This window comes from Corapipo altera, unplaced genomic scaffold (assembly GCF_003945725.1).
Source record: "Corapipo altera isolate COAL_440 unplaced genomic scaffold, ASM394572v1 1, whole genome shotgun sequence".
Taxonomy (NCBI): domain Eukaryota; kingdom Metazoa; phylum Chordata; class Aves; order Passeriformes; family Pipridae; genus Corapipo; species Corapipo altera.
This window is the reverse complement of record NW_020884873.1, coordinates 19,938,528-19,951,779: the sequence shown is the minus strand read 5'-3', so window position 1 is coordinate 19,951,779 and position 13,252 is coordinate 19,938,528. Positions and strand designations below refer to the sequence as shown.

Below are 13,252 nucleotides of genomic sequence, written 5' to 3'. Positions count from 1 at the left end.
CCTTAGCTGCATTGGCTAGTACAATAAAATATAATTCTTACTTATTAAAAATTCACTTTTGCCAAACTGATGCCAGTGTTTAGTATCATGTCCCGTTTCTATCAATAGGCTGCAGTAGGGCAGACAGACTATTAAGGAGATGCTTTTAAGGCTGGATGTGGAACATATTGCCAGACTATTGTGACACTTACAGCTGATACTGTGCTACCACATGAACAAAGAGGTTTATGTTCTCTGTGGTTAGCAGCCTGCTGCTTTTCAGTGAACAATAAAGGAAAGAGCCAAACTTCACAGTGAGAAAGGAAGCCTGTCCATTGATTTGTGTTGGCTTTAGACAGCCTCTACATTCCTTTTGCAAAACAAATTTTAAAAACCCTCTAACTATAAATAGGCTCAGTATTAATCTTCAGATTATGTGCCTATTATTTTATTACTGTTTCCTTAATTGTTCTTTCCATCACAAAATGGAAGCATGGCTGTCAAATGAAAAGGGGGATTTCTTCAAATCCTTAGTGTTTGATTGGTCTGTCAGTGCTGCAGGAAAGCCAAGACCCTTGTGGCACATCAGTCTGTCAACATCCTGTTATGGTGACTCTCCACTGACCAGTCTGCTGGATCAGAGGATGGTTCGACTAACTTGCTCAGGGACACGTGCCAACAGCATAAGAGAGACCCCCTCCCAGATCTTCACGCTTTTGGTTACCCACTGCCAGCAACTGCTAGCACCCTTGAAGGACTCACATTAACAGTTTGTTAATATACACACTGATAATAGAAAATTGTGACAGGTTACGGTTTGAAGACTGATGGTGATAGTCTGACTGCAAAAACATGTTCAAAGCAATGTACAGACAAGCTCTAATCACCAATTAAATGTAGCTCAAGATGATCAGAGAGCATAGAATGTTCTTACCCAATAGGCATCCCTATAGGGGGATAAGACAGGTTCAGACCATCGACTGATTCCAAAAGTTATGACTTTTCCCAATTCTTAACTTACTTTTATACTATTTCTTCACATTTACGTGGAGCTAGAGTGACTCTAGTGATACATACGTTTGTTACTTACTGGTGTAAAATTCTCTCACTTCTCTTTTAAAGATATAGTCGATAAAATATAGAGCACATGCTCCATGAGGGGTGGTCATACCTTGGAGGTGGGTAACTTGGGGATGGAGGTGTGTGTTAGTAATACAGTTAGATTATAATGAACCAAGTTCATCCAAAAAAAGTGATTCCACCACAGTTGCTTGTTCAGCAGCAAGACATCTTCTCCTGTCTCCTTTGGCTGACAGCTGCTATGGGGTTTATCTTCAAGGTACCACTGCTGCAAGGATTACGCCAGAGGCTGGTCACAGTGTCTCCATTCCACTCCACCTTCTACTCCATCCCCTTTAGCATGTGCTTAAGGTTGCAGATTGTGTGTTAAGAGGGAGTAATCATGGAATAGGTTTCGGGCATACTGACCACATTTCATTCAGGAAGTATCAATTGCATTTCACCATATAATTTCCCTACCATTCTAACTTCTGTTAGAATGTGAATATAACTTCCCAGTCCTCTAGTTTTACTCCCAGTCATATTCCCACAGCAGTCATGTGCAGGCCTGTTACTCTGTCTTGAACTCTATCAATAAGGGCTGTACAATACAATGTTTAATTATCAGATGTTAATGCCACACCACATATATGAACTTATGTAGTGTAAAAAAGGATCTGGATTAAAAAGGTGTAAAACAGAAGTTCCTATTTCCTCAGTAGTACTCTACAGGTTTGCATATGCACTGGAATGCACTTCTGCTGGGTTCTGGTTTCTGTATATTGTAAATGGTCTTCAAAGAAGGAAAGTTACTAATTTATCTGCAAGAGAAAACCCCAAGAAACCTTTAGCTTCATCAGAAATCTGCTATATCTGGTAGTGATGACTCACAGGAACAATTTTATTTTTTGAGAGCCCTCCCTTGGTTGGTTAGAAATTGAACATTCTCATTTAGCACTAAATGAAATTTCTAAAACCTCAATCATACTTGAAGCAAGCAAAGTAATCCTTAGAAAGCCATGCTTTTTGAAAGCAGTTTTGATCATCAGCAAGATTTGCTGTTCAAAGGAACCTGTTTATGCAAAGAAATTAAAATAATGTAACAGCTTCATTCAGCAGTTCTGTGATACTCATTACAATTTTCTTGACTTAAAACCAATTTTGTATCTTTTTTCTACTTGCTCCAGCTACTGTTTTTCTGGAGTTTTGGAAAAGAAGGCGAGCTGTAATTGCTTATGACTGGGACTTGATAGACTGGGAAGAAGAAGAGGTTTGTATAAAAAAAATGTACACCCTCGTCTTTAAAACAAAGAGATTTTGTTACAAATTTGTGTTTTTATTTTGGATTTATTTTCAATTCATTATTCGAATCTTTATAAACTATGAAATAAGCATTTTTCTCCTTAAAACTTTCCTCTGAAACATGAAGAAACTTTCTCTGAGCCAGACTGTCCTCACTTTTTATACCTTTGTAAATCTAAATTAATTTGCAAGATTTCATGGAAAAAATGCACTTTGTGGGAAATCCATTTTTGTTTTGGTAGCTAACAAATTTTGCTGTTTAATCTAAGGAAATTCTTGACAACCCAGGGTACCATGAAATTTGGCAAACAAGCTTGTATTTATTCTTTTATGTAGTCACTAGGAGTACTGATGGAAAGAAAAGCCTTTTGAGGATTATACCAGCTTCTGAGCACTCAGGTGCTCTTTTTTTTGAAAAGTGCTGTGGAGAGAGAGGGGGAGATGAACAAACTCAAAGGACTTATTTTATCCTGTGTTGGTAGAGGAAATTCCCTTAGGGAGGAACCTAAACAGCAAAAAATAACCTTAACCTTTTCCTGTGGTGGTTACCAGAAAGGAACAACATGCTCATGGGACTGTGAACTGAGGTGGAAGTGGAACTAGAAGGTTTTATTATGCAGGACAAAAGCAAGATGGGTATGGCAGAAAGAGTGTTCCTTGGGTGGGATTTAGACTACAGATATCCACAAAGTCTGCTTTCCTTCCTCTACAGAGACTGTCCTGAAACTCTTGGAGAGATGGTTAGAGGCTGCTGTAGTTGTCTCAATGCAGTTGAACTTCTATATTCCTGCTTTTGTGGAGGAATTTCTTTTATATTAATCTTACCAGAAGAGGAACAGACTTCTGAGTTATGAGATTTTTTGTCTCTATGAGGCAATGTAGTTCAGTGAGGCCATGAAATGGTGCAATTGCTCATTTGCTGCTGGGATATTTTTTTATTAAATGCTTAACAACTAAGAAAATAACTAAGAACATGAAATAACTTACCAACTGGAAACTGATTTCTTTACAGCAACAGGAACATCATTATATGTGAACATATTCAGTCAGTTCTTGGTGATACCTCACAATAATTGTCATGTATTTAGGAAATACTCTAATACTGATTTAAGTCTCTTGAGATTAGCAGCCTGCTCTTGCCCATACTGGCAAGTCACAGAGAGACTACATTGAGACAATCCTGCTTGAGGTTCAAATAGTGGTCAGGATTCACCTGCAGGGATCATGTTCCCTAATATCTAGTTGCAAAAAAGCTGCTACTGCTGCTGACAGGTAAGGCAAAAGATGACTGCACCAAATTGCAATTTCCAAGTGACTATTATAGCTCTGTCCGTGGAATGCAAAGGAACCTTAAAACTAACAAAATATAAAAATAAGTATTGAAAATATGAGACCTTTTTTTTCCCAGGAAGTCAGTTCTTGCAGATGTATTTAGTTGAAGGTGTTATATATCTTCATTTTTCACCATTTAACCCACCTGGATGTGTACTATGCTGATTTATAAAGCCATCCACCTGAATCTTCTATGATCAGTTAATTTACAAATATTGAATTTCTTGGTAAGGTTGTCCTTAAATGATGGGAGATTTTTCTGCTTGTTTCTTTGCTTGGGTTTTTTATTAGCTTTTTATGTAATACTACTAAGTGATTTCTGGCTGCTATGGTAGTGCTTGGAGGAGTCTTTTACTTAGATGTGACCACAACAGCTTCAAGCCCAATCAGGATCCCTTCTCATTCTGTTTCCCTCTTCTCTTTATGCACATGTTCAAATTCCAGGTATAACTTCGATGCTACTACAGAAAGTGCATGTCTTCCTACAGAGCCTGGAGGAAAGCATTGCTATGATTCACTCTCTGGTATCTAAGCTTTTTTGGAAAAGCATTATCATGCCTATGCAACTAAGACTTTAGCTGGAATAAACACTGAAAAGAGAAGAGAGAGTGCAGTTTCTAGATTTTTCCTCCACCAGCCAAAAAGCCTGAAAGAGTTTCTGGCAGTTGAAACTGTCCTTGTAGAAATATGATGTGTTTATTTCATGATGCCTATCAAATAACATTTTTTTTTCATGAGAGATGCTTATCTTCCTCTGGCAGATTATTTCAGTTTGGCCTGCAGGATGACATTTGCGTATTGGTAATTTTCAGAGGATACCTGCTCCCTGCTGATGGTCAGCTGGTCTTTTATTCTCACAGCAGAATTTTTCCAGTGAGCTCTGTTAACAAGACCTCAGTCAGTAGTGATGATTGTATGTGCTCCAGAGCTATTCATTGCACCTCCTTACAGTTCTAGAGGGAGTTTTGTAAGCCTCTACAGCAGGAGATAGCAGTCTTTTCAGAAGCAGTGTGCCACATGACACCTTTCTCTCTCAAATTAGAGGTTAAAGACGCTAATAGGAACTCACCTGGGTGATTCTCAAAGATTTATGTGACCGGTTATCGGAACATCAGTATCTCATTGGCATTTGAGGCATCAGTTCCTCCTTTGTTCAGCATTCAGTGGGATCCCAAGAGCAGGAGCTGATTGCTTCCCAGAGATGTCTTCTCCAAAGATGCTGCAGCTGCCAGTGTCCATGTCTACTGCACAACTCAAGCATGTCGTTGCTTTAGGGTCAGCTCTATGGACCACTGCCTCCCCTTCTTGAGTATATAATGCTGCACTTTTCCATTGGCACTGTGGTCTCCAAAGGGCGTTACACTTCAGAAAGTCACAGTTTGGAAGCAGGTGTCCCAGATGAAGAAGTGTTGAGATCATTCATCACTTTGCCATTACCTTCATCTGCAAACAGGATGATCTGCAAACTGCAGGCTTTGCATGAAGACTTGTTTCTGGGGATGATATAATCATACCACTGATCAAGATTCAGATTTTCAATCTACAAATCTTTTTTTCTACATCTGGGCTACAGAGGACAACATATCCTTGGACTAGGAAGGATAGGACTATTTCAAGAATTCACCCATTGAAGGATTAGAAAACTCTTGGGAAAAAAAGCATATATTTCACGAAGCAATATAGAGTAGCTCTTCTAGAGCACAAAGATCTGGTCTAAGGCAGTGCATATTAATCTGTATTTGATACTCCAGAAATCAGTATGGTTTCACCTATGAGTAAAGACTTGGAACTATCCATATTTGAGAAGTGGGAAGGAAGGAAAGCACTCTATTGTATGTAGGTAGAAAAAGACACATCCTGTGGAGTTTGATTGTGAAGTGATACAAATGGTGAGAAGTCAATGAGACTTTTGTCTCCATAATGTGAAAATTTTACTCCTTGAAGTGCTACTTTCTAAGAAAACCACTGCTAATTAAATTTCCTATCTACATTCCATTCAGTTATCACTGGACAAAATCAGCTGATTGCTTTTATTAGTTATTTCAAAGAAATCAATTAAAGAGGTCTAATTACCATTTTAAATCACAACCTTTTGATAATGAAGATTGGTATTTTAACAACACTATGTGTCTAGCTTTTGCTTGCTTTAGTCTTCATGGGCAAATTGAAAAACAAGGTTTTGCTACAGAGCGAAATTTTTTAACTCCTACCAACAGTAGACTGAAAAAAAAAATGTATAAGGCTTCCTATCACTTTGTTATCCCTTTCCTGTTCTAAGTGAAGAGGCAAATAAATGAAACAAGAAGAAAGGAGAATTACATTTATTCAGATATCCAACCTTGCAAATTCCTCACTAGTTTAGATTTTCACCCAAGGAAGGCATGCTGCAGCCCCTGCAGTGTCCAGGTCCCTCAGTCTCTGGACATGGACTTAACGTGTTTTGGCTCTTTCAACCCTACATATCTGGATTTCCTGTTCTTGTAAATCAGGTGCAAGGTGGGAGACATGGAGGGTCTTGGGTGGGCATTCCACAAGAAACAAACTGCACACAGTTCCTGGCACTCCCAGACAGAATATAGCTTCTGTTGCTCTGAATAGCATACTTTTGTCTTTCTCTTCAGTGTCACTTTCTTTCTATCATTAACCTCAGCCAGACACTGTACTTTTTACTTCCAGCCCCAAGCACTGTTTAGTGTCATTAAAGAGGTACAAAGGTTCATGCCAGAGTCTCATTTTTTTGTGGAGAATTCCTGTAAAAATAGCAGTTGCATTATCTGAATTGACTGGAGATTGTAGGACATGTTGATATGATAAGGACTTCCCTATAGTGCAAACCGTAAAAGATAATTAAACCTTGGCTCAGAGAGAGTTGCAGAGAAGTAGGGATTTCTTGTCTATGACTCAGTGAGCCAGCTGGCAGAGCCCTTGCACAATCTACAGGGTGCAATTCTCAAGCACCCTGCTTCAACACTGTCACACTCTGTCCTTTTGCATGGCCCTGGGCACATAGGAATACTACTCACATGGTTCTTTTTGCCAGATTATGGTCTGCTCCACTGCCTGCAGCCCTGATATGTCAGGAACAGTTTAAGCAAGATAGAATAAGAACAAGGTGTTACTCTGTCTCCACAGAAACATGCTTAGCCTTTGTGTATAGCTTATGTAGGTCTGGTTCCCTCAAGCACATAATTAGCTACACAGGCATTGCAGTTAGGCATACCTGAATCTTAACTTGTTTTTATAAAATGTTATGAACATGTTTGTAACAGATTGCTATGTGAATCTGGAAATTAACTGTGCTGAGAAAGTGTCTTCAAAACTTGGGAGAAGGAAAATGAGACAAGACTTTCTTTGGTTTTGCCCTTTCCAGGGGAATTTTATAAAAAGGATGTAGGCTTTTAGGATATCTCAGTTTTATTCACATTCTAAAGATATGTGTGAGCAGTTAACATTCACCCATTTCAATGCAGTCATTTTAGGTCTGGGCATTTACAACTTTAGTAGTCAGAGTTCAATTAAATGCAGCTGAAGAGCTGGAAGTGACTGAAATTTGTAAGCTAGATTCTTGTCTGCTCCCTTGTTGTCAGCTGTACCATGGGCTAGTTCTTCAGTGTACAGCAGAGCACTATAAACATTGATCTAATGTCTACCAGCAGTTGTGAGAGCCCATCTGCATAGCCTGGTGCTTTTTCTCATATGTGACAGTGTCCTGGATGTCAGAATTGGGTAAAGTGGCACAGGACACGTGGCTGTTGGTGAACCTCTGCGTGTTAGGGTAGCCCTACTGCAGCTGAAAACTGTGAGGTATTACCTGCACTAAGAGTGAACCCTGTCTTCTGACAAATGCTGTAAACAGATGTAACCGAGTCTCTCCCCAGGTAATCCTCAAGTTTCATTTCAGAAGAGGGGTTTAAATGGCAAAGAAAGATTTGGCATTTCTGTTGCTGAAAGTTGTTCCTGATAATAATATTGTCTGAGTTAGGAAACATTTGAGCAGCATTAGATGGCATGGATCCTTTTTCAAATGATGAGAAGATTTTGCTGATATTGGGAAGGTAACCAAATACCTAAAAAACCAGCAATTTGGTTTGGAAAAATGAGGTTAGTTTTTTTTTTTCTTTTTGCTTTGTTGAAAAATCCCAGTATTAGTAGGATAATGTCAGACAGAAAAATTCTGTGATATCAACCTTAAAAAGATTTGTCTTGCAGACACATAGTTTGGAAGAGCATTGTTTAGAGGAGTAGCTAACTGGGGATTTTAATAAATACTTTCAATACATACTTTTATGGGTACAGTGATTTATTACAATTCTCAGAAAGGAGACCTGATTTCCCAGCTTATCTTTTGTAGTAACTGTGCCAAATGTGAATTCAAAGATTTAATTCCCAATAACAGTGACCTGATAAAAGATCTGAAGTTTCCTATAGAGTTTTTCCTAGCTGTGCTGTATATGAACATTGTCTGTCTGTTCCTTAGGAGGAGATACGTCCACAGTTTGAAGCCAAATACTCCAAGAAAGAACGAATGAACCCCATATCCGGGAAGCCAGAGCCTTATCAAGCGTTTGCAGATAAATGCAGCAGACTCATCGTTTCTGCATCTGGAATATTTTTTATGGTTTGAGAACTGTTATTTATTTACCAGTTGAAAAAACGCAAAATAGCATTATCTCTGCTGATAAGAGTATCTAAATATTGGATATGACTGCTATAAAGTGAAATAAGCTCTAGCATGTTTACTGCAGCTTGAAAATCTACATAGCAAATAAGCCAAGTTTCTGTAAAGTCCTACACTAGTTCACTCTTCACTAAGTCTCACAGATAGTTAAGTCCTTCCTTCAAGGCTGTACCTGTAAGATTATATGTAGTGGCATACATACCAGAATAGTGTTTCTCTCACACTTAGGCACCATCTTCAGCTGACTGAATTAGCTCACTGGTTGTCTTTCCTGTGTAGACAGTGCAGAGTGAGGGGGAAAGGTGCCATAGAAGAGGCAGTTGTTCTTTGTAAACTTCACAGAGAACGTAAGATGCCTAGAGTGTCTAATGATGTTACTATGTCTTAGTTTTTCAGTGTATTGAGGAGATAAGGAAAGAGGGTTCATATTCCTAGTGCAATTGAAATGGAGAAACCAATGTTCCTTGACTAAAATGTGGCATTTCTCCCCTTTACAAAGTGCAAAACTAAGTGCAGCAGCAAAATTTCTCCTAACAGAGAACTGCATGCATTTCTGCTGAAATGCCCCCATCCTCTAACTTCAGTGAAGCCATTATGGGCAGTTATTCACATGAAAATGGTTGTGGTAGTACTGGTCTTGAAAACACAGCTAGCATCAACTCAGACTGCCATGGAATTTACTAGGGCTTTTCCAGGAGGCTGGGAAATGATAAGTGTGTGCATCCTCAGGAGCTGTGGAAAGCCAGGTAGGTGAGCTAGCCCAGCAAGAGGGCAGAGGACTTTAAAGAAACTGAGGACTTCAAAATTGTCCTTAGCAATCTTGGTCAAGAAAGGCAAATGCATTATTGAGATGAACTGCGCTCTGGTGTGGCAGATGGTACGGATGGACACTGACTCAGCCCTTGAAGACACATGTATGCAGTCTCTGTTCAGAATTGATACTACACCTGTGATATTTTCCATATTTTCCCTGTGTTTTCTTTCTTGAAGGGGGTCAGTATTTTACTCCCTACCATTTGCAAACTCAATCATTAATCTTCTTAGCCTAGTTATAGATCTTGCTCAAAGTGCCAGAGAGAGTAGCCTTACTCTGAATTGCATGCACCACAAATTATTGTCCCCATAACAGCCCTTAAAACAGGGCAAAAATTATTTTCACTGAAGACACTATTTATTGTTGGCATAGCATGGGATTCCAGCGAGGTAGAAAAACCCTACATTTTCAAGCATTTAGATAAAAATATTCCTTTAAAATTACCCCTGTAAGCACAGGAGATATACACTTACCAAAACTTCAAGTTAGAGGAGTTGTCAAAATTTCTCAGCATTGATTCTCACAGTGCAGTTACTAATACAGCTTGAACCAGGCTACTTGTTCCCTGGTAAGGAAAAGGAAAGTGGTCCTTCCTCCCCTCAATATTATGCAGGGAATCATGAGACAATCCATCACATTCACACACACTTCCCTTTTACTTCTGCATTGAGATTATGTCAGTCAATTTTGTAATGAATGTGAAAATATGAAAGCAGCTTGATTAGCATTCAGTGTTTAATTAGCTCAGATATACTTCAATTTTGATCAATTTAACTTGTCTATGCACAACCTTGCAATGCATCACTTTAGCAAATAATTTTCTGTGTTCTACTGAGGAAACTCTTTCTCCTTTGTCTAATAAGGTGGCTAATGGGTCCTGTGTCGAAGTGTTTGTGAGAGGAGTCACCCATGTAATGCCCAACAGTTTGTCCTTTAGGTGGCTTGCTAAACTGTGACATAAATTGGTCAGAATGGAAAACAGTTGTCATTTAGTGCTCAACTGTTGCATAAGGAACATCAAGAAATTTAGCAGGCTGGCTCAGCTTCATGGCTTTCTCATTGTAACTGCTTCACTGATTTGCTGAAAATTTCATCAGAGAAGAAATTACAAGGGCAGTTGAACTTGATACCTTCTCTGGATAGAAACTGTCCAGAACTGTAGGAAGAAACAGCTAGGGTAGCTTGGCAGGGTTATTGTTGAGGCAGTGCTTACAAATGGAGATATTTTTTCCTGTAAGTGTGAAGTCTATCAAAGCACAAATCCATCCCAAATGATATCATCAAACTGGGACATCAGCTTGAGACTAGCCTTTGCACATCATGTGCATATAAGGAAAATTTCTAACTCCCAGAGCTGGCAACAGTTTCCCACATTAATGCTAAGGAAGAGAAACATCTTCAAGAAAATGTTTAAAACTAAAAATTTTTTAAATATGATTTCAAAAATATTTTTCATTATGCAAAATAAAAAGAACTTCACAATAAGAATAATCATCATGTTGAAACCTTTCTCTGGAATCAAATGGGATGGATTTTTAAAGTCTTTCATTTATTATATTAGTTTGCAGAGTTTCAGAGAGAAGCTAACTCCTGTTCTACTGGAGGTTTTCAAGTTCTTCTCTCTGATTTTTTCTTCCTTTAGATCTGTGTGGTGATTGCTGCTGTTTTTGGCATTGTTATTTATCGTGTTGTGACTGTCAGCACTTTTGCTGCCTTTAAGTGGGCTTTAATCAGGAATAACTCTCAGGTTGCAACTACAGGGACTGCAGTGTGCATCAACTTTTGCATCATCATGCTACTGAATGTGGTGAGTAAAATTAACATATCTGAAATTATGCCCATACCATCAGAGCAGTAGATATCTTCGTCTGAAGACCACCAAATGCTTTCAGTTCCTTTTTTCAGCAGGAATGGAGTGTCTTGCTATGACAGACATGGAATTATTATTTGTGGATATCAGTCACTGTTAATGTAAAATACAATTCCAAATCCAAAACATTATGTAAAGTGGTTTTGAATGTTTTAGGGAGGCATACCCTTCTTTTATCCTCTGCCTCTTTCTTTTTGCCTTTTATACATTTGCAGCTTTCAGTCCATTTCTCTAATATTTTTGTTTCTAATTGTGTTTTGATGTTATTTTTTAAATACAGTGGCCAAGCTAAATTCTTATTTATGCTATTTTCAGTAATTCCAGTTTCAGTTTTTCTGGTAGTTTACCACTGAGGATGTGCATATACAGACACAATGTCCCTATGCCCGATGACTCTTGGGCTGAAAATTTTGCAAGGCTTGAGCAGATGTGACTTGTTCTAGAGCCGTCTGTGGCCTTTGCCGGGGTACACCAGAGACTGGTGCTGTCTGAGTGCAGTGAACTGGGGCTGGCTGAGGTCAGGTTATTGTTGTGAACTGATTTGGAACCAGGCTTGGAATAGAGAGAAAGATGGAATTTCTACATCCCAGTAAGACAGTATAGCAGATATCAGATGGGGAATGAGTTTCATCCTTGCATTGAGATGCTGATACTCCTGTATATTGCTCTGAGTGTCTTCTATTCATTGCTCTTGGCAAGAGGTGTATGGCCTTTCACTGTCAGGTTTTTGTCAACTGACATTATAACAATGCATTTTAAGGGGAAGGAGAGATCAACGTACAAACCACTCAGGTATTAGAGCCAAGACAGGGTACCTCTAGCAACCAGTAGCTAGCATCTTGTGCAAAAAGCATGTTAGGCTTTGCTCCAGAAGATGTGCTAACTGATTTCCTAGAGAGTGTGAGATGTTATTTCAGGCCTGCTTATTTCAAAGTGCAGGTTTGGAGACTACTTTCTTCCCTGTGCGATACCCAAGCATTTCCATCATCTAAAAATTAATCTTAACAGCCCCTTGTTTCTGTGGCTGGAAATTCCAAGAGTCTTTGTTGCAGGATTTTACTTCACTCTTTGGCATAGACAAGACTGGATTAGTGACTAGGAGAATCTATCTAGAACTGTTGACTTTTTTGTGTTTTCCCTTAGGTGGGACTATAGGCTGAGAAAGGACAGGAAGAAGAGGAAGAAAATGTTTTTCTGTCTGAATTTGTACTGAGAGCTCTTTTATGTTATTTTTCATTTATTGTTTGTTGTCTGCAGCTTTTGGAGGTTTTCTTTACTCCACTTAAAGCACACAATATGTATAGGAGAAATAAAAAGAAAACTATATATATCTATGCCAGTACAACATCCATTTCCAAGCTCTCACTATGTCATTGTATATGCAGTGAAGCAGCAACAAAGAAACACTGCACAAACAAAATTATTTTTTTCTTAAAGAGTTTTACAGCTTAGAGAATTTTTTAAAATAATGTAAGATTGCTTGAAGGTGCCTTTTGAGAAACTTTTCTTTTTTTCCTAAAATACATCAAATAAGTGGAACACTGCAAAGATGTATTTCTTAAGCCTTAGACTCACTACCATTCAACAGAGATCACAGCCATAGATCTGGATATAGCTCATGAAAACAAAAGATCCACAAAATATGAAGCTGCAGGAGCTTTTCAAAAGAAGGATTTAGGAACAAATAATCCCCCCACTTCCCATGATGGATTAATGTAGTTTATTGAGGGGAAGTGGTGGATTTTTTTCTGGAAAGAAAAAAATCCCCAGAAGCAATTCAGGTAGTTGAATCCTCCATGAACTCTGACTCAAGCATTTGGACAATGCTTTCAGGCACATGTGATTCTTGGGGTGTCCTGCACAGGGCCAGGAGTTGGACTTGATGACCCTTGTGAGTCCCTTCCAACTCATCATATTCTATTATTCTATGATTCTATGAAAAGTACCAGAAGAGCAAGCAAAGATACAGTAATAAAACCAGAACAGACCAATATGTGTACAGCAGTAGAGAATTCCCTGCTAAGAAGCCTTGAAAAATACCAGTGATTCTGATACAATTTGACAGCCTCTCAAAGCATCGGGGGAAATGTCTAGACCACAGTAAATTCAAGACCAGATGCTCTGAGCACTAGGTACATACTCTGACAAATCCTTCATGACAAAACAAAATTACCTTCAAGCATAATGTCTCTCAGATAATCCTGCAGCCTTGACCTGA

General features: G+C 38.8%; 1 protein-coding gene across 10 annotated transcripts in view; it reads left to right on the top strand.

The window, feature by feature from the left end:
* Window positions 1-13,252, top strand: part of ANO4 (anoctamin 4) — a 175,015-nt gene that overhangs the window by 136,413 nt on the left and 25,350 nt on the right. For all 10 annotated transcript variants that reach the window (XM_027660044.1, XM_027660054.1, XM_027660035.1 and 7 more), the window contains 3 exons: window positions 2,226-2,308; window positions 8,150-8,290; window positions 10,807-10,971. In XM_027660044.1, the coding sequence (XP_027515845.1) occupies window positions 2,226-2,308; window positions 8,150-8,290; window positions 10,807-10,971 (389 nt within the window). The remainder of the gene's footprint in view (window positions 1-2,225; window positions 2,309-8,149; window positions 8,291-10,806; window positions 10,972-13,252) is intronic.